Source organism: Mastacembelus armatus, chromosome 1 (genome assembly GCF_900324485.2).
Source record: "Mastacembelus armatus chromosome 1, fMasArm1.2, whole genome shotgun sequence".
Taxonomy (NCBI): Eukaryota; Metazoa; Chordata; class Actinopteri; order Synbranchiformes; family Mastacembelidae; genus Mastacembelus; species Mastacembelus armatus.
Genome location: NC_046633.1, coordinates 22839049 through 22860731, shown reverse-complemented (window position 1 = coordinate 22860731; position 21683 = coordinate 22839049). Strand labels below are relative to the sequence as shown.

General features: G+C 38.9%; 2 protein-coding genes across 3 annotated transcripts in view; both read left to right on the top strand.

The window, feature by feature from the left end:
* The first annotated feature begins 553 nt into the window (after window positions 1-553).
* mcoln1a (mucolipin TRP cation channel 1a) lies at window positions 554-17844 on the top strand. The gene is made up of 14 exons (XM_026302378.2): window positions 554-717; window positions 7486-7763; window positions 8686-8853; window positions 10437-10593; window positions 11955-12036; window positions 12319-12415; window positions 12807-12906; window positions 13131-13237; window positions 13521-13670; window positions 13872-13973; window positions 14146-14268; window positions 15155-15361; window positions 15462-15592; window positions 16154-17844. Exons 1-14 carry the CDS (start codon window positions 687-689, stop codon window positions 16188-16190), a joined length of 1770 nt encoding a protein of 589 aa, XP_026158163.1. The 5' UTR covers window positions 554-686; the 3' UTR covers window positions 16191-17844.
* A 405-nt stretch (window positions 17845-18249) lies between these two features.
* Window positions 18250-21683, top strand: part of prr36a (proline rich 36a) — a 31323-nt gene continuing 27889 nt past the window's right edge. Inside the window, exon 1 of one of the 2 annotated variants that reach the window (XM_026302376.1) lies at window positions 18250-18389. The gene's annotated coding sequence lies outside the window, so the exon portion shown is untranslated. Of the gene's footprint in view, window positions 18390-21406; window positions 21640-21683 lie in introns of those variants that run through there. The other variant, XM_026302375.2, reaches the window with a different exon arrangement.

The following is a 21683-nucleotide window of genomic DNA, read 5'->3' as shown; positions in this document are numbered from 1 at the left end:
TTTTTAATTTATTTTAAATTGAAAATTATAAAATGAAGTCATTGATTTATTTGATATTTGATTTAAATGGAAGGTACACTGATTTTTCTGCTTTCTGTGCTGTTGGCTCACCAAATGTGATGAAGGCCCTAGTTAGGTTAGCTAAAGGTTAGATTAGGAAATCCGTGTGAAGTCTGGACGAGATGACTTTAAAGAGAAGACTCGGTTGCTGATATGCAGTTACTGGCACCACCAACGTGCACATTATTTATTTGTTGTTTATCGTTCTTTTCTCTCTCATGTAACCCCTCACCACTGCACCTACCCCCTTTTTCTGTTTTAGCGTTAGATCCCAAGACTCGAGAGTAGAGCCTGGGGTGAGTGACGTCCCTTTACCTAGACCTGGTCCATACCTGTCCCCTAGTCCTGATCCACCTTGCCACCAGTCGTGTTTTGTGAAGCTTAATCTCATCTGAACCACTCACCGCCACCTGCCCCCGAGTCTTAGGATCTAACCTCCACCGCATCAGGGAGGCTGGACAGTGCTGTCACGTGGTGTCGGTCACATGACCTGACCGGAAGCGAGCAGCTCCGCTGTGTGCAGCAGTTTCAGTCATAAACACTTGGCGTTACAGTAAAACATGCGGCTGCATGAAGACTTTTAGCCAAATCTAGGACTATTTATTGGGTTTTAACCGCTTAACGTCATGGATGCGCCAGGACACCAGGACTTCCCAGGTAATGTGGCGGCTGCACTTTACTTTTTAAAGGCACTCTCAAAACATTTGGTCTTTACGCAAGAAGAGTTTCAGCTCCCAGCTGTGTGTCGTTGTGTTAGAGCTGGAGTTAAAGTCAGTTCAGAGCTGCCTGTTGCTGTTTACATCGAGATTTTGATGTAAACACCATGTGATGTCCAGTCGTGTTTATATTCTCTGCTGTTATTATGTTTAAATGCTGCTCGACAAAGTGTCTCAGCTCCAGGTTTAGTTAATAAGACTTTAACTTCAGTTTGATTACATTAATATGGCAACTTGAGAAATGTATTAAATTATTGTTGTCGCTATAAAACCCTGCTTCATTTAACTTTTATACCAACCTGCAAAGAGTTAGTGATTTTATGATTATGGGTTTATTTCAATTAAACCAGTGTTGAAGTGACATTGAGGTTTCCAGCCTCTTCTCCAAATGAGCCCTGGAAAGACACAGAACCACAAGTTTGAGATAATACAACACATACATCAGTCAAACTAAGCAGCAGTGTATAAAATGTGTAACAGGCTAAGGACAAAGGAGGCTTTGACAGACACGGTCTCATGATCTGAGGTTGTGGCTGTGAAATGAAATAAGTGAAATGAAGATACAAGGGCAGTTTATCTGAATAGCTTCATAAATAAAAATATTCCAGTGACTCAAATGGTGGTCGGTCAACTCTGGAGTACTGAACACAAGAATATGTTAATGACAGATTTTAATACGTAATAAACACATGAAGACTGTGCAGGTGCGTTCATATATAACAAGTCAGCCATAATTTTAAAAAATACGTTTTTAAGACCAAAAACATGAATCAGACCACATACCAAGATGCTTGGAACATGTGACAATATGTATGTGTAGGTTTTTAAAATGTCAAGTGTCTGATGGTCTTGAACCCATAATGAGCATTTTCACTGTTAAGTAATTGGTTGTTCTAAACATAATCGACAGAGCAATCAAAACAGAAAGTAATTGATGCAGGTTTTATCTTCAGCTACCTGTAAACTATCATCAACACCTTTAATGTGAAAACATCAGGACCCCCCACCGTCTCGAGACCCCATATCTAAAGAAGGGGCAGAGTGGAAATGATAAGACTGACTGACCCACCAAATCTGTAGACACAATATCACATACATTTCTGTAGTTTGTGAAGTGAAGCTGTAAACACCTTTTAACATTTCAGTCAACAGCACTAACAACACAGTAGTTAAGTCTGAAAATGACTGAGTCAACCCAGTAAATTAGACAGTATCTCTGTAGTGCTGCACAGTACAACAGGAAACAAAGCACCAGACATATTTTCTTCAATGGATATTTAAACGGTTTTCTGAGCTGGATCCAGTTATGTAAGTCTACATTAGGATTCTGGATTCTGTTGTCTTGTGGCTACTGCTCATGCTGTAAAACCTGATTGGTATTTGTACCAGACTCACTGGGAGCTGTGGTGCTGAATCCTGCCTTTGTCTGTGGACTTATGGCTTCTAGATGTACAACTATTTATTTATTTATTTTTCTAACTCAAAATTTCTTTTCTCTCAGCCTTTTGGCCTCATTGTACATTTTTAACTATGTCCTTTTCTGTATAATTTGAGATAATCCAAAATTATAATTGAAGACCGGTAACTTTATGTATAAATTACTGTAATAATGTAGTTTTGAATTGTGCTGATGGTGAAACTATTTTCCTGCATCACATGTGTGGGAAGGACTGTCAGAGAGCTGGTGTCAGGACTCTGCAGTACTTGCATTAGACCTAGATGCTGCACCACCCCCTCCACCCCCCTTTTAGCAAATCATACATAATCATACCTTCAACACTGTTTCATAAGCTCCTCTCATGCGTGGTTGAGTCTGGAGTATTTCGCAGAATATTTGAGGTGCAGTTGATCCTCTGTGCTGTGAAAGATTTTTTGAAGTTCATGGCAAACATTAATTAAACACAGAGGATTTGAACTCAGTGTCAGCTGTAGATGTGGAAATATAAGGAGACTTTGATCTTAGACACGTTTATAAAAGTATTTTAACACCAGCTTACTTTTTCCTGCTCTTCTCTGTGGAGCTATGACTAACCTGCTTTGCGTAGCGTCACACCCAACATGCCTGCAAATTAAAGGTTCAGTTCACTAATATTACAAAAAGATTTTTGTCTGACCACATGTAGAGTATCCGTGCATACACAGGTTTTGTGATGCTGGTCTGTCAGATTTTTCTCTTACTAGTACAATGCTACAGATGTGTAGGTTGTGCTGTTCAAAATACAGAGAAGCTTTAAAAACAGACCTCACATGAACTGTTTTTATCTAAAATTATGAACTCTTATCTACACAAAAATATTTGTGGAGCCATTTTCCTGACTCCTATCTACAAATAAGCCAGAACATGCTCATCAGTTCATCATCCTTTTGTTTTGTTCGAGTTGTTTCCCTTAACTTGGGTGTAACTTAAAGTTTAGTTCTGTCGCCCTGTGGGTGGCCTTTTGCTGTGCACTGCCAGACTAGATCCTGGCACTGATACCAAATTGTTGAGATTGCCAGTTGACAGTGAGGATTTTGAGTGACAAGTAGTAGCATCAGTGTGTGTGTGCCAGCGCTCTTCAGGCGACGATGAACCGGAAGAGCCAGAAAATTTAACTGATGTGTTCAGCTTGAGCGGCTGTGTCTCTAAGTGTTAAACCCAGTGGCACGGTCAGTGACCTGCTCCCACTTTTGTTTGTCTGATTTCTATCTGCCATGACGATCGACATGCACCTCTTATCAGAGATATGTACGCACTTGTCTCACACCTATTATCTGTACGAATTGTTATGTTGTTGGATTCTTTTGGCTGCTTTTCATTCCTTTCACCGAGGCACGCAACCTCTGCCAAAGGCATGGCTCCTTATTAGCTGCCTACTCAGTTAAATGTTGCTCTTAGCTAATTGTGTTGAAGCAAAGTGCTCATCTGGATGTTATTCATGTCACTTTAACAGCCAGAAAGACGTATTAACAATAGGTTGTTTCATGTAGGAAGTGATCCCTGTACATCTGGGTTTGGTTTACTTCAGGCACATGCACATGGGTATCATAAAATCTCAGGTTGAAACATCTTTCCAATGGTGAGTCATGTACAGTAAACAGTTCAGTCAGATTTGACTTACAGATATTGGACAAAAACAAAGAATTGAAGCTTCATTTAAGATTTAAGCACCTAAAACTATTCTCCTCAGTTTGTGTTTATGTTGTGCTTACTTTAAGGTGCATTCTGTTTTTGTTTGTTTTGTTTTGGGTTGTTTTTGACCACATGAATTGAACTTAAAGTGGCATGCCACTTTTTTATTTTGTTTTAAAGTTTGTTTACAGGTGCCAGGGAGTAGTTCTGCATACAGCAGAAGAAACATTTCTAAAAGCTTTTGTGTTTGTGTGGGGAGCTGTGTGAAATCTGCTGAGTTGCCTCATGTGATGTTGTTTTATTCAGTGTTTGTGGCATTCAAAAGAAATGAGCTCTGTAGCGTACCCCTCATCTCAGCTCGAGTCTTTGGGCCAAAAACTACTGGCATTACACAACTGAGTCTTCAGTTTCATTGTGAGTGACCAGAAATTGGAAATGAAGATAAATTTATTGAATAAAACAAAACAATATCTCTTATTTTGCTGCATCGATTTTGGTCCTTTTCCTAAAACTATCCATCATGAGTCTGATGATGCTAAATCAGTGGAATACTCCTTTACTCAAAGAGTTTTTCCCCTTGTTTAAAAAAATGAACAAACCAACTAAAATAAAAAATAGGATTGGAAACTGCAAACACTCCTGAACAGACATCAGAAAAGAAACATGTTTTTTGATGCTCTTAAATGTTTACGTCAGTACTAGGCCTGTGTCATGAAGCACAATCACCAAATTAGGTGGTTTGTGGCAGCCAACAAAATTGCTGATTGTACCTTTAGCAGTATCAGTAAACCTGAGGTGCATTGCTTCATTATTTGATTGCAGTGCCAGGATGTAGCATGACAATGTGCAGTTATTGCTTCTACGTAAGGACTTCTGCTGAACTTTCATCTGATTTTTAGTTTGTGCTGACTAATACTGAACACCATTGGTGCATTCCTCCTGTTTCACTTCTTATTTCCAATGGACAGTCTGCTAAGACAGTGATTCACTCTGCTGACCTACTGTGTTCGTTTAGTTTGGACATATCAGCAGGTTATTGAACTTTGCATGCACTTTTGGTAATCCATAAATGCATAAATAATTTCACCAAGTCTGTCTATTGACCTCACAACAAGTCACGTCCTTTATGTTAAGGGAGTGAACAAACTGAGTGACCCCGTTCTTTTTTCTTTTTTTTTTGTAGGAGTCGGGTCTAAAAAGCTCAAAACATGTGACACGTGTTAAGCATGGGTATGCCACTTTGATTTGTGGCTTTGCTATGAGATGTGGTCTGTTTGTGCAAGACACTGATCAGCTTTAATGCTAATCATAATTTGACTTGACTTCTTTACTAGCTTTGTACCACAGCTTAGGTTATACTTTATGTGACTTTCTCCAACTCCACCATTGTTTTGCACTACACATACAAAATGTACTCTTTTAGGTCAATACTGTGAACAGTGTTTTCCTCAGTGTTTTATGAATGAAGTAGTTACAGAGTGCATGTGACTGTAGGTGTTTTACCTCACATTACACCCCATGTAACAATGATTTTATCCATATCTAATTTACTGTGATCACAGTTTTACAGCAGAGCTGAACGTTTCCCAAACCAAAAGTTATTTATTCAGTTATCACTTTCTTCCGCTTCACCCTCACACGCTATTCAAACGTCTCTTGTTCATCAAACATTGATGATTTTTTATTATCACTAAACTGAAATTGTCCTGTGCTCACCCTATTTCAACCTGCAGCCTGTGGGTCAAGATGTTTCCAATAAGGTTAGGGCTGATATTGTACAGGAGTTCAACACTTTCCCATTCTGTAATCATGACTGAAGCATTTGTGGTAATAAGCAAAGAAAAAATTCTGAATAGACACCAGGACATATGACATTTTCACTGCAAGATTTATTCTAGCCTTACTACAAGGGAGGACTTCACATTAGTCTAATTTTAGAAATTATTTATATTATTTATAAACCCTTTTCAGCAGTTTCAGGAGAACATTTTAGTTGAACACCTGTCAGTGTTTCCCTGTCATGGTCAAAACATATAGCAGGTTTATGTGTGTAACCTCATACGTCTGTTTCTGTTCCTACATTGGTCATTTCCAGTCAGCCCAGTCATCTGCTACATAGACATCAGCAATAACTTGTGAGCAGCGTCTTTGATAAGATCGCTTTCTCCATTTTGATGTCTCTGCTGGAAATACTTTGCTATAACTAAAATTCAACCCTTAGTTAACCTTAACGTGTCTTAAATAAGGCAAAGGAAGAAAGAATAAATTATGACTGCCTTTTAAAATGTATACAAATGTAGCTGTGTTTCTATTAACACTATAAACAGAAATTTACTATTTTTTCTACCCTGTACTTTGGAGGATGTGACTCAGCAACATTAACTTCTCTTTTTCCTTACTGGCTTTAAATCACATTGACAGAGAGAACTATATCATCATCAAAATGCTTAGTTTTCATCCTGTGGACATCATTGATGTCTGCACACATTATAATGCTAATTTTCTAAGAGCTGCTGAGATATATTAGTCTGGCGGACTAATAAAGAGTGCCATAAGTTGGATAAAAAAAACTAATTAATTAAACTAATAAATTAATTTCTATCAAAGAAAACATTAACCATAAGGGAAAAAAGTACAGGTGCTGTTTGATACGCCAAATACCACTTTTAAAATAAGCGTGGCTGTTGTTTATACTAACATCTACTGACTAAATTGACCATGATGCAAGATTAGGATCATAGTGCCTCATGGCCTTGGCTAAACAGTTTCTTGGGGAAACCCTAAATGCACTTTGTGACATATGTCTGCCACATTTAATAAATGCCATGCTTAATGAGGCAAAACAGGGGGCGGAGCTTAAATCAGGCAGTCAAGAATGTGGCAGACAGTGCAGTAGACTCCAGTCGATGACTCTGGCGAATAAAGGGGTGTCACGACAAGGATAGGTAAGTGTAGATCTAGCAACCTGGGTGTTAGGAATTGTATCAGGCAGCTTTGAGACATACCAGGTTTGAGGTAGCACTGTTTGCTGGTAGTCCTGTGACAGTATAAGAAAGCCAACATGAGAGCAGAGAGGGGTGTTGTCTGGTTTGGTTAAGGGATTCTAGAGACAGAGTGAATGCTGTTTTTTTGCAAAGGCTAGCAGAATATTTTGGTGGGTAGGGTAACATACTATATGTAGGTTTGAGACCTGCTAGGCTAGTTTGTCTAAGTGGGTTGGAGGTGCAGGGTGCTCAGTGGGTCCCAGGCAAAGACACTGGAACACACTGTTGATCCTTCTCGTGTCGTGGGCCCAATTCATTGATACACCATTATTGAGCGGGTGCCCACCTGATGATGATGCAGACCTGCCTGTAGAAAAAGTGCTGCACATTGTGGCTTTTGCTTGGTAATGTTGGCACAAGTTAGTTTTAAACTACCTCAAAACATGTTTTCAAAGACCGACCTGTATACTGTATATATCCTCTGTTGTGATACAATTTGAGTAGAACTCCTCAAAGTATAATTAAGTGCTTCTGACTGTGTTTAAGTTCTTAGAAACATTTGCATGTGCATTACTGAGTAAATAAACATTACTTTTTATTTTTTTATGTATTTTAGAACACAAAGGCCTGTCCTGCTCAGCAGCTCACTATGGCTCTATGGACAGCAGCGGCGAGCATGACCTTCAGAGTAACTGTCACGACAGCAACCATAACAGCCATCAGTTTCCTGCGGCAACAACAGGTCATTGGGTCCGGGCTGATCAGGAGGAGGAAGCCCTTCGCAGAAAGTTGAAATACTTTTTCATGAGCCCTTGTGATAAATATCACGCCAAAGGCCGCAAGCCTTATAAGCTACTCCTGCAGCTGCTCAAGATCATTATTGTCACAGCACAGGTACCTCATATGTTGCATCTTCATCATGTGTTGTTGTTTTTATCACCACAAAATAGTTTTACGTCAGGGCCTCTCAGTCGTGGTTTATGTACACTCTATTAGACGAAATTAGAGATGGGATCAGATAAACTTTATTAAACCCTGAAGGAAAATTAAGTATTTAAATCTGCTTTTCCTGCTTAAATTGGTCCCTAAGTCATATTTTTGTTTTTAGTAGAATTTACATTTATATTGTCCTAGATACTATTATGGCTTGTTGTTTAGTGGAGCCCTAGATCCTTTTAGTTAACTGTCTTTTTAGAACAGTGATCCCAAACATGTCCTTGTCCTTGTCCTTGTCCAACGTGCATGATACTTTTTTTTTTTTTTCTTTTTAGCTCAAACTCAGATTATCAAGCACATAGGTCTAATTTATTACTTTGCAACTTTAAGATGCAAGAACACAACATACACGGAAACAGACACATGTATCTATATTATTATTATAGTATATAGTAAATATTATTATAGAACAATAGTAATCAACATTGTTTCACTATTAATACACACAAAAGTGTAAAAAATAAAAATATGATAGAGTGCATGTACATGTAAAGTGGTTGTTTCCAATCTCATTTGGTGTTTTTTATTATTTTGTTCTTATGAAGATGCCCTGATTCTCAGAGAGTATTAAATATGTACTGTTATATATATGTTTTCTACAGACGTAAATGAAATACTGTATGAAAGCCCTACATTGGTACTTTAGATTGGTCTTTCCAGATTGTCTAAATGAATTACAGATAAATATATATTGCTTTAAGTAATGCAGACTTGTACAGCATTATTTTTACTTCATAGCAATTCTGTCAGTAGCTTAGTGTCTTATCTCTCCCTTTCTTTCACCTTTGACTTTTTAAACACCCTCTCTTTGCTCTTTCAGTTATTGCTGTTTGGCCTCAGTAACCACGTGGTGGTGACTTTTAAGGAGGAGAACACCATGACCTTCAAACACCTCTTCCTCAAAGACTACGATGAGTCGTCGGACGACTTTTTTGCTGTTTACACACAGAAAGATGTTTACGACCACATCTTCTATGCAGTGGAGCAGGTGAGCCCTAATAAACGTGGAAAACCTGTTGAAATATATGAAACTAATGGATTTGCATCTGAGATCTGATCTAAAGCTTAGATTGTTCATAATATACAGAATACAAAGCACATGGTATTTTGGTTGGAGGGGGTTGGAGAGGAGAGTGTGTAGCGGCTAGAGAATGAAGAACGGCAGCAGAACTATTGCTATTTTAGCCAAACCACTCACAAATTCTCCGGATACTGAGTGATATGGGATATGGGAGTGAAAACAATACAAAGGTGGTTCCCACCCGCCTACTTAGTGTTTCTAACAACCACAGTGATCTCTGTGAATGCTCAGTGTATAGAGAACCCCATATTTCCATATAACAGCTTTGTAAAAAATACGGTGAAATGCAAATGACACCCAGCATGTTATTAATCATCTGTTGTTAAATTTTTCTGCATTTAAAGCTGTAGAACCTCTAGGCTGTAGTGGACTAAACTAATGTAACAGTAACTGAAGTCAGCCAACAAATCCCTCATTAGAGATGCAGTCAGTAAGGATTGGATCAGCTTTGTAGCAGAACCATCTCTTAGGAGCTCAAGGAAATTGTGAGCATCATTTTTAATATTTTAAAGATACAATTTTACATCTAGAAAACTAAGTGGGAGATTGATAAACCCTAGACCACACATTTGTACACTCAGAAGTCGTGGGGGGGGGGGATAAGTGACTGTTCCTGAAAAACAGCTTGAAGCTACATTGAGTAGTTTTGTATCTACTGAGCAATTTGAATTGTAACAATCCCAGCAGTGCAGACACAACTCACTTCCTGTTTTTGTGTCTTTATCAACCAGCCTACATGCTCACAGTGGCAACGCTATCAGATTGATGTTTATCAGGTTTCGCCTCTTATTCTTAGAATTATGACATTAGCTAATTGGTTGAAATAAACAAAAAAAATAGTTGACATCAATGAGGATTTCAAGTTCTGTCACAGTTCTTCTCTGCCAGAAGACAGAAAGAAACTAGACCAGCTCTGTTCTGGGCTCCTCATTGGAGGATCAGACTGTTACTCATCATCAGCGACACCTCTTCAGTATGCTACATTAAATAAATAAAATTAAAGTTTTTGTCACTAGTCAAGGTGTGAGTTGGATGGCTGATGTGTTAGAGGGCTTGTTGTAATGGCCCCACACAGTGCTGAGCCCCCACTTGGTTGCTGCTCAGTGAGGCACAGGTTTAGGTGTTTCATAAAGTAAGAAGAACAGTTTAAACTGTAAAGAAAATCAATAAAGGAAAGCTCATTTTATTGAATCCTTACACAAGCAGGGTTCACAGACAGAAGCAAAGTTCGGAGGCGCAGGGTGACACAAGAAAATCAGACAATTTGGGGAATTTGAGTCTGTGATTGTTTGAATTGTGCCAACTGTAGAGATGATACAGATGGAGGAGGAGGCAACGCTGTGTCTGGTCACTTCAGTCACTTCAGCCTCTCGTCTCTTTTCTGTCTGCGTTTATGAAGCAGAGTCACACAGTTGTGTGATATGTGCAGATTTTTTGTACAAGTTGAAGTGTTTTTCAACTAAAATTTTCTCTTCTTATCTTCTCCCCAGTACCTGGCTTTACCAGAGACCACAGTGGGACGCTACGCATATGTTTATGATGTTGGTGTGAATGGCAGCGCACTGTCTCTCTGCCAACAATACTACAAGAAGGGAAGCATTGATCCAGCCAATGACACATTCAGCATAGACCCTAACATCATAACAGGTAGATGAACTACACTGTACAGTGTGAAGGAGACGCTGCTGAATAATAATCGCCATTCACAGTACGTTGCTAATGGTGGTAGAGCGCTGTTCTCAACTCTCAACTGTGTAGTGCTATTGTGTGAACGTTTTATTCTCTCAGACAAGTTGTTGGTTCTAGGAAAAGGAGGGTGGATGTTGTAGTGGGTGTGAATAACACATCAAATGAGTATAATGTCACGTCATATAAAATGCAGTGTGAGTATTTGTTCCACTGCAGGTTGACCTGAGCCCAAATGAATGAAACAATGAGGGTAGTGCCACAGAGGCAGACAGCATAAAGGATATATATATAAAAACAGAGCTTGGCGCCTAGTTTAAAGGTAGTTTGGTCTTAAAAAGTGCAATTATCAGACTGCTTTCCAGGGTGCAGCTGTTACCTGATAGGGCACCACAAGCAAACTCTTATCACTTGCAGAGGAAATGTCTGAGGAGGAGGAATGTTAGCTGTATTACAAACAAAAGGCTTATTGACAACAATTTTATAAAGTCAAGGAAGTAAACAGCTACAACAGCAGAGACTCTTTGGCTATTGACTTTCATATCATTTTCTACTGAAACTATATATACACTTTAGGTCAAACTGTGACGCCTTCTTCAGGAATTGTCTTTTAAACAAATAATCATATTGACAGTGATCGCCTTGCAGGCTGAAAGGTACACTGAGCAGTGAGAACAGCACGTGATGATTTATGGATACAGTCATGCATCGGGCGTGCATCCAAGCAGACATTGTGGTGATATATCATGTAATCTAGAAATCTTTACAGTGGCAATATAGCAATGTGCCACTGCACCTTATCAGTCTGATGGTTCACAAAACAATGTATGTGATTTTGTGATTATACACAGTCTATCAATAGTTAAATATAAGTTCTCAGTCCTTTTCATTTCCTTGGTGAGTGCAATGCACTACCATGCTTATGTGGCACTAATAAATGCTGCATTAAAATCTTACTGATCCTGTTGTCACCATTATTTTGTACATGCATGTGAGAAAATGTAGCGTACTCTTCAAATTACTTACTTCCTCATATTAATGTGTTTGAGTCAAACTTGACCAAATGAAGAGGAAGTTAGATCAACACTGGAAACAACCTTATGTTTCTTTGTCATTCTGGATCACATTTGTGTTTTTTTTTTTTTTCTTTTGTGATCTGTTCTTTGTAATAATGCTTTTTCATGGTTGTAAATTTATATTCAGTATGGACAAAGACATAAAACATACAAGTTGGAAGAGATTAGAAATTCATGTTTTCCCCTCTGTTTGATTTTAATTTTAAAAATGCCAGTGTTTACTCATCATGAGCTTTCTGTCTTCAGACTGTATAGGTGTAAACCCTCTGTCGGTCCCTCGAGCTTCACTCAGCAGCAGCTATAAGAACATTACCCTCAAGTTTCACAAGTAAGGCTTCATTTTTTACATGGCTTCAGCTTCTTATCGTTTGTTCTCCATTGGTGAGATAATGTCTGTAGCATCTGATTATGACATTCAGCAAGTTACTTATCCCTGCTGAACACGCGTGCTCAAGCATAACAGGTTTCAGTACTAAAACTCACACAGAGATATGAATAGTTTGTTGTCCAGCTCCATGTGTGTTTCTGATCATCTTTATTCATCCTGGTAATATGACAATTTTCCTGTTTTCCCTTTCGATCTCCATCTGTGTGTTTCATCTTTTTCAAGGCTCATTAATGTCACCATAGAGTTCCAGTTGAAGGCAATCAACATACAGACCATCATCAACAACGAGATACCAGACTGCTACACATTTTACATAACAGTGCGTAAAAATCTTAAAGGCAAAAACATACTTCATAGCTTCATAGCTTCATACTTGCTTGATACAGTGATAATGGATGACAGGTGGGTTAGACAGGCTCTTACTTCAAATATCTTGGGGTAATAACCCTCAAAGGTTTATTGAATAGACTGATAATTGAATTAATTAATTAATGGATTAGCAAATACTGTGTTTTGTGAAAAAACAACAATCCACCTCCTGTATGTATGAGGTTTCTTGTCCATATCCTCACATGTTTGATAGAAATCCCCTGAACTGATTGACTGGTGAAGTTAATATGGTAATTATGCTCCTCTTGTAAATGACTAGTACATTTGTGTGTCACACACTCTCTGTGTTGAACTCTCTGCTGGTCTCCTCTCTCTTCCAGATAGTTCTAGATAACAAGGCTCACAGCGGCAAGGTGAAGATCTATTTAAAAAACAAGGCATCAATACAGGAGTGTAAAGACCCAAGTGTCTCTGGACACGGTGAGATGCTAGATGAGTGTATGGTCTTGAACATAGGACAGTAACAAATCAACAACAAATAATGCAGCAGTAGTCTTCAAGATAAAGCCAGCACTAAACCAGTTATGTTACAAGTAGTTTGCAGTTACCATGAACAATCTTTAATACGTGAAGTTACTTGTACACATATGTGAAATACTACTTATAACTCTGTTTTCTTTGTTTTAATACGTTGAATTTTCCAGCTGACACCTTTTCACGTGTAGTGTTTGACGTCATCGTGGCTTTGGTGTGCATGGTGTCACTGCTGCTCTGTGGACGCTCCATCCTGCGAGGCATCATGCTGCAGCAGGTAGAGAAAGTCCACAAAAAGAAAACATTGGATTAAGCAATAAATCAGGTTGATCCATACTGACTTGGGCTTTACATGTTCACAATGCTAAGATAACATTAACATTAACATTAACATTAAGATAACATTAATGACTAAAACTCTAAAACTTGGCAAAAGAATAGTCTTGTGCAACGATATTTAGAAAACTACAGATATAATTTCAGACTTGTGTGTAACAATATATTTACTGTACATGAAATGCACAGCTAAACCTCATACTGTCTGTGTGTGCATTTTTCAGGAATTTGTGCAGTTCTTTAAGGAGACTCTGGATCGTAAAGTGTGCTGGGAAGACCGCATGGAGTTCATTAATGGCTGGTACATCCTCCTTATCATCAGCGATATCCTCACCATCACTGGCAGTGTCATCAAAATCGGCATTGAGTCCAAGGTGAGTCCTGTCTTCTGCCAAACCCTTCAGTGAACGAGTTGTCCACTCCATGATTGTAAAAAAGAAGTAACTAAGTAAAAGTTACTAACTTCAACATGTAACTAATATTAATATCTTTTTTCCTATTTTAAATATTATAAAATATAGTTTAATTATTTAAGACACAAGGTTGTCATTGCATTTTTGATTTTGCCATTGCAGAGTATGTCCTCTTATGACCTCTGTGGCATCCTTCTGGGGACCTCGACGCTCCTGGTGTGGGTGGGAGTCATTCGCTACCTCACCTTCTTCCAGAAATATAACGTAAGTCACCGACACAGCGGTGTGCTCCTGCTGATAGTGTTGTAACGTGCTGCGTATTTGATAAGTTGCCAGGAGGTGAGAAAACATTATGTAATGAATCCAGTTCATCTTGTCTCCCTGTTCTTTATCACGGTGTAATTTGATCTGTCCAATCGATGTGCGTGTCCCACAGATCCTGATTGTCACACTTCGAGCTGCTTTCCCCAGTGTGATCCGCTTCTGCCTCTGTGTGGCCGTCATCTATCTGGGCTACTGCTTCTGCGGCTGGATTGTCCTGGGACCCTACCACGTAAAGGTGAACACACTGTTACTGAAGCTCTTGTAGACAGGAATGTGATTATTTGGTACTAATGCATATTTGTTCTTTAATTTTAGTCTCATTCTGCTTAAGTTTCTCTTTCCCAGCAGACATCACAACTCCATGTTTACCTCAATTCTCATCACCCTTTTTTAACGATTCTTATTTTTCTTTAAACATATGATAGAGGCTGATGCTTTATTTCAGCCTGTAAGTAATAAAATAAACAATTACCAGTAAATTAAAAAAAGAAAAAATCACCTACTTCCAACAAAACAGGAAAAACCTTTTCTGACCACTAAAAATGTCGTACAGTGAAGCTTCTTGTGCGAGAGCCCTTTTATAATGTGCAGACTTTGAGTCAGAAAGAAATATGAAACTACATTATACTGTTTCTATAACAACATAACATCCACATTCTGCTCTCCTTTATCCCACACAACTTTTTGAGTCTTTTATGTATTAATTTGTTAGCGTGATTTGGATTATTTTAAAACCTGCCAAGTATTTCAATCAAAGAGCCTGTAATAAAGATAAGTCATTTGGTCTTTTTCAGTGTAAAATACACATGTCCTGTCAGTTTAAATAACAAACTCATGGTAAAGAGCTTCCTCTTTGCTTCCTCCTCCACCCTGCTCCTTTATGAAACCATTTGTCTATCACTTCTCTACTCACAGACAGTGAAACTTTAGGGTTAAACCACAGAAAACCTGACTCACCCATAGGGTTTGTTCCTCTCTTTTCCTAGTAGACCTGTGAGCTGGTGTATTAGTTACTGATGTCTTCAGTTTCAGGCAGTAACCCTTTTCATTCATCTTCCTTTCTTCACAAATGCAGGGGTTTGATGGCGTTTAGTTTGATGGTGGTATTTTCCGTCTCTCAGTTTCGTTCCCTAGCTATGGTGTCGGAGTGCCTGTTCTCCCTCATTAACGGGGACGACATGTTTGTGACGTTTGCGGAGATGCAGGAGAGTAGTACTCTGGTGTGGGTGTTCAGCCAAGTTTACCTATACACCTTCATCTCATTGTTCATCTACATGGTGCTGTCACTGTTCATCGCCCTCATCACAGGAGCTTATGAGACCATTAAGGTAGGAAATGACATTGACCTAAACCAGATTCATGGTTTCTGGTTTTCTGACTGAAATAAGCCTGACTGACTTTGACTTGACTGTGTATTGATTTACACAGCACCAAACCCATGAGCCCATCCACATCACGGACCTACACGCATTCATAGCAGAATGTACGGACGTGCCGAGCTCTGGAAAATTTAGGGGTCTGGAGACCTCACCGTGCTCTTTCTTCTGCTGCTGTGACAGGTGAGGATGAGCAGGCAGGCATAAATAGCATTCCTAGAACCAGATAAAGCACATTCTTACTCTATAGAAAATAAACATTTAAGTTTAGCTAACACAGACTTTTGTGATTTTTAGAGTATATATACAATTTTCATAACTAGTTGAACAGGAAGTAGAAAAAGTAAAAACTGGAGCTTCCAGTGTCGAGCGGTTTGTTGCATGTTTTTGTCCCTCCTTCCTGCCTCTAGCTCTACAATCACTATCAATAGCAGACAAATCTTAAAAAAAAAACACTGGAAGTTATAAAGTGTTTTACATGACAGCATGGGCTTGTAAAGATTTTGAGGTACAGTGGACTCAGGGAATGAAAAATATTGTTTCACCAAAAGGTTAATCCTTTTTTCTAACATTTGTTGACGGCCTTGATGTATATTACTACAGAATTGTAACCTAAACACACTGTTGCTCCTATGTTTGTAATTCTTTTCCATAATTTTACGACATGAAGTATTTTTCAGCATATACCATCATTAACAGTAGAAAATTGACATTTATTTCATGTTTTCTCTTCATTTCCTCCAGAACGACGACCTATGAGGATGTCCTACTGGTAAACTGAAATTGGCCTCAGAAGCCTCAGTGGCCTCTTCTGCCCCCTGCTGACCACAGGGTGCGCTGCACCCTTTTGATGCCCGGTGTCTCTGTACCAACAGCCTTTATCTCAGCACTCATCTGAAGGAGGCATTGCCATCAGCTGAGCCAGCACTCTAGAAGGAATATGTACCAACGGTCCTCTAGAACTACTATTTGTCCTGGGTCAGAATCCAGGAAAAATGGTTTGATGAAAGGCTGGATCCTTCTGTGTGAATGAGACTCTTCTTGAATGACAAGACATTTCTCGGTTTCTTGTTGTTTTTTTTAAAACACAACCCAATATTTTTATTTTATGTATTTAATAACACAGCATAATGAACCAGAAGCGGGACCTGTGGCCAAGATACTGCGTGGGTACAACTGCCAAGACAGGGACTGCAGTGGAGCAAACATGGTGCTGACTGTTTTCTATGTTTGTGTTTTTCACTTTTATCGTATTTTAAGATCAGTTACCTCTTGAGTACAGAGCTTTTAGATTGAGGGAATCATGTCCACCTTCCAGTAGCTTTTTTTTTTTTTTTTGCGAAACAAGAATAATGTTTCCAAAAAAATCAGACCTCATAGGGCACGAGCAGACATTCTGTATCAGGTGTGGGATTGACATGACTTGTTTGGTGTCCTGTCAGCTGCACCTACAGTCTAAAGTTTCACACTGCTTCTTTAGCTGTGGTTCTGCTGCACAAGCATCATATTACCTGTGGTGTGTTCTGTTGTTGCTGAACTTGAATGCTGTAGTAGAGTTTGTTGCATTTATATGTATGAATAATAATCAATGCAATGAGAGGCACTCAGTCACCAAAGAAGCTCTCAGTATTACCTGTGGTTAGCTACAAGGAAAGCTTCTCTCCAGTCATATTTATTGATGCCAAAGTATTTCAGTTTAAGTTCAGGAAAAAAACATTACCACCTTTCTCCATTTCCGTACATCACTGGTGTCTATGAACCTACTGTATCTGTCTTAGTTAAGAGAAAACCTTTAAAAATCAAGTAGGGTTCAGGGTACATTACAAAAAGACTTCATGACAGCAAAGACATTCTTATCATTTTGGAACGTCCTCTCATAGTTTTACAAATTGCTTTACAGTCTGTGTATTGTCTTAATGATTTCTTAATGTTGTAGCTCAGTAACGGGATCTTTAGTGGAAGCTTGAATAACTTTTTTTTTTTTTTTTTACTGTTGTAAAACGCACAATAGGTAAAGGAGTTTCCTCTTAATCTGGACTCCAGAAGGTTTTTTTAAGGAGAAAGTTAGATTTTATTAAGAGATGATCTAAGGTCCAAACAGTAACAGTAAGTTAATTAAGTGTAGGATGTCAGTATTTTTACATTGATCACATAGTCTGTCTAATAAGCTAATTACTCTTTGAGTCCTTGGATCCCAGATGGCAAATGTATGCCAAATGTGTCAATGACCTTCATTTAAATGATAGAACATGTATGTGTATATTATCTAATATTACTAAAATGTACTTTTCCTACAGTTTATTTTGTATTGTGTATAGTTTTTATAGTCTCAAGTAGTCTCCACTGGTACTTGAAATGCAAACATAAAGCCATCTGCTTGGTGTTATATATAGCAAATACACTAATTAAATTTTCCTAGATCATTTTTCATTTTAGAATATAGTTTCATTTTGTTGCCTATTGTTATCTGCCTTCATTAAGAAGGCCACTAACAGGTGAGTTGTTGGAGACTGTCAAGTTATTGTTGATAGTTTCATTCAAATGCAGTTCCTTTGAATTGTCAGAAGAGGGAGCAAGTAGCTCAGGTATGCGGCTCTGATTCACACAACAATGTACTTAAGGACTAGAAGTTTACTTTTCTACTTTGCTGGCAGATGGAAAGGGCACTTTAAGAATTTATTGTACTTTGCAAATAAATCCTTAAGTCCACCAGTGTCAAACACAGTTGTGTGAATCCCCTGCATGTTTCAGTTGGGACTCCGCAGCACGAAAGGAAATTATTCTGGATTTTTTATTTATTTTTTTTAAACAACAGTCCGATACGATGAGCTCATTTCCTGGTTACTGAGCTTCCCATGTGAGAGTTGGCAGCTGATGTAGCACATCTTCGCCTTCCACCCACTTAACCTAATATCATCATACATTATGCACTGCTCTGATGATGTCCTGATGGTTTGTCTCAGACTGTGGGAGAGAGAAGGTAAAGTAGAAATCATAGTTAAATGCATGTTTTTATTTATTTTCCTAGAACAGGGAATTATTATCACCTGTTTTTTACGTGATGTGTTCATATGTAGGTTTATGTAGCCCTTAGGTTAAATCTCTCTAGAAGCTGCTGCTAATCATTTGTACTTTTATGTGCTTATGCCAGACATGGTCCTTTGTTGATGCCACTTTGATCTCTGCTTGAATTAATATATTCTTCAAATTGTGACTTGTTTGAACTTCAGAGCCTTTTATATTAACAAAGCACACCAGATCAAAAAGGCAGGTCTGCAGCAGCAGCAGTTTCCTTTTCCTGTCTTATTTTTATGTTCTGAGTCACTGAATCTGCAGCCACCTGATTTTGTTTGGTTCATGTGTGTGTGTGTCTGTGTGTACATTTGCTGTGTGTGTTTTGTGCTGCAGGCCATGTGCAGCTGTCTTCACTGTAAGGTGTTTGAGCAGATGGGGAACCAGATCAAACTAAAGAAACAGATTTAAAAGAAGTCAGGTCTGTGTATGAAAGGCCCTTAGATTATCAGTCTATTCTAATTCTGTTAAGGATTTTTACCAGAGCCCAGTGCTGAGCCACACCCTTGTGTAACAACATTATGAAGCAATCTGAAATGGATGGGCAGGATGTGAGGGGACGTAGTAGCTTTTCCAGCTCAGTGATATAATGGCGGATGCCATTAGCGCCTAGTTTTAGTCAAATAAAAAACAGAATTTTACATGTTACTGAGTAAACTCCTTTATTCAATATTGTGTAAATGCACCTCTGAATTTGTTTTTGAATGATACAGTTGCAGGTTCATTACAGAATTGCAAACTCCTTAGCAAAAGTGATGAAGAATCAGTGAAACATTAGCAGGAGTTTTGGGTTTTCCCCCTCGCTCTGGCACAGGGCCTCTTGCCGATTGGAAAGGCTGATGGCCTGCTGACTAAACAACTGTCCTATAGAGAGCAGGGATGGAGAGAGACAGAGCTGAGACATGACTCACACATACTCTCATTTCTCAGACACACATTAAGAACATGAACATTGACAAGTCCATTTTTTGATGGTTTCTGGTAAGCCTTCAATCCTATCTTCACTCAGTTTTAGATTTCGCTTTCTCTTTTCAATGTCTCCATTGTTTTCCTTTGTCTGAGTTTTATTAGACAAAACAACAGTTGATGTTAGCTGCCTCAAACCATTTGCTCTTCTTCTCTTTTTTTAATTGCAAAAGTCTTTGTATGGCTTCTTTGCATTGATTTCTGTTGCAGAGCCTACAGCTGCAGCTCAACAATTAAAAAAACAAAGCATTCAACTAGTAGCCATTATGGGCTTGTACCATAGCGATGTGGACACCGTGCTAAACCACAGAAAATGAACAATGTGTTTTAAAGTTTAGAGTCAGAGTTTTATTCAGACATGCTCTCAAATGTTAAAATCTCAGGAAACAGAAAATCCTTTGTGCATGCAGAGAAAGAAGAATGATACTCATTCAACACTGCATCTCAAATTTCATTTTAAGCTCAGCAAATACACAAGTGGGTAGTAGAGAAAAAGAGTTTATGTGGAGTGTCAGTGCTTTATTGGAGTCACAGCTCTGATATCTTGAGCAAAGTGTTTAACCCTGTTTTACTGACACTGCATTGCTCTTCCATCTTTGAACCTTGGTACAGCACAGGAGAGAGGGCCATGCACTTAACCTATACAGTGGGTGGAAATGCAACAGTGGAAACACTGAAGCCTCACTGCAAAAGTAGATAAACATTTGACAAAAAGGCACAGTGTGCATAAAACTACTACTTCTACTATACAATGAGACTTCATAGATCCTAATTTAGCCCTTGGTGCTGAATGTAATTTGTGCATCTGCAGGATCATAGTTCTAGAAGAAAAGTGAAAAAATGTACTTCCTCTTGTTCTCCTGTCTTCTGCAGACAGAAATGAACACGGGATAATGGTTTCTCAATTCAGAGAATAAAAAAATAATGTTACGAGCATTATACAGTTATCTATTTTATGGGCTAGTTTTCTTGAGTCCATCATCATTATGGATGTGCAATACAACATTTCTTGGGTAATCCCTGTTAGTTAAACAGGATGGCTTTCTGTTTACAATTGAGGAATATTTTGCTTATTATCGGAATACCTTACATTTTATAGGATTATAATAGTGTGCTTGACTGTTCTTTCTCTACTGTTTTGCCTTTTTGTTTTTCCTGTTTTTTGTTTTTAATCCCTGAAAAAAAATCTGGCATTGTCATCAGCCAGAGAACCATCAAGCAAATCTCATAACATCAGAGGAGTGAAATGTTCGTTCTGCAGAAAACTGTCCCCAGTGAGTTCTATTATTTTTAATTTGGAGATTATTATTCTTGATAGATTCATGTGCTTTATTTTCATGTTGTATTCTGATAATTGGAGTTAAGCATTCTTTATAGAACTGCAACTGATGATTATTTTAATAAGGGAGTCATCTGCTGGTTATTTTCTCAATGAACCAATTGATTTCTAAAAGATTTTTTTGTTCTAAAAAGAAAATGCCCTGTCACAGTTATCCTTAGCCCAACATAGCACTTCATTTTTTTTCTTGCTTGCTTGATTTACCTAGTTATCAAAAGATAAAGCATATTGGCAGATTTTAGAAGCTGGAAATCATTGGTGGTTGGTGCATGAAAAGTGATTTGAATTAAATAATTGCCATTTAGTTTTCAATCAAAATTAACAACAAATAACAAAATTAATGAGTTGACTAATCATTTCAGCACAGCCCGTATCTACATATGTAGTTACCCACCACCGCTGAATATAAACAAAGCTGTATATTTGGTGCAGGCTCCCCTGGGCTCCCCAGGACCCCCTTTTCAGGCGGCCCAAGCTGGACCCGCAGCCCAGCTTGCCCCGCGCCCTCTCCCGTGTTACGTTTTACGTCACCCCTGCTTTGCATAACCGCCAGTCACGCGCCTGTGATTGGGCGGCTCGCAGGCTTTAACGTGCTGCGACCACCGCGCGCCTCCGTCCACCCGCCCCGGACACGCCCCCATTAAGGGGGAGACGCCTGCCGCCGCCTGTCGCTGTTCAAACGTGGAGAGAAGGGCACGGAGAGGGGTCTTCGGCGCTGATTGTGTGGCTCTTTTGTTAGTCCGGTGAAATTTACGGTTCTGTCGACACAGTGACAGTGTCGACACATTTTTTTTCTACCTCGGTGCTGGACCCGAACGGAGGACCGGTGTGTTTCTCCGGGAGCGATTGAAAGGTAACGTTTAACGTTACTAACACTGACGATAGCGTTTCTAGCCT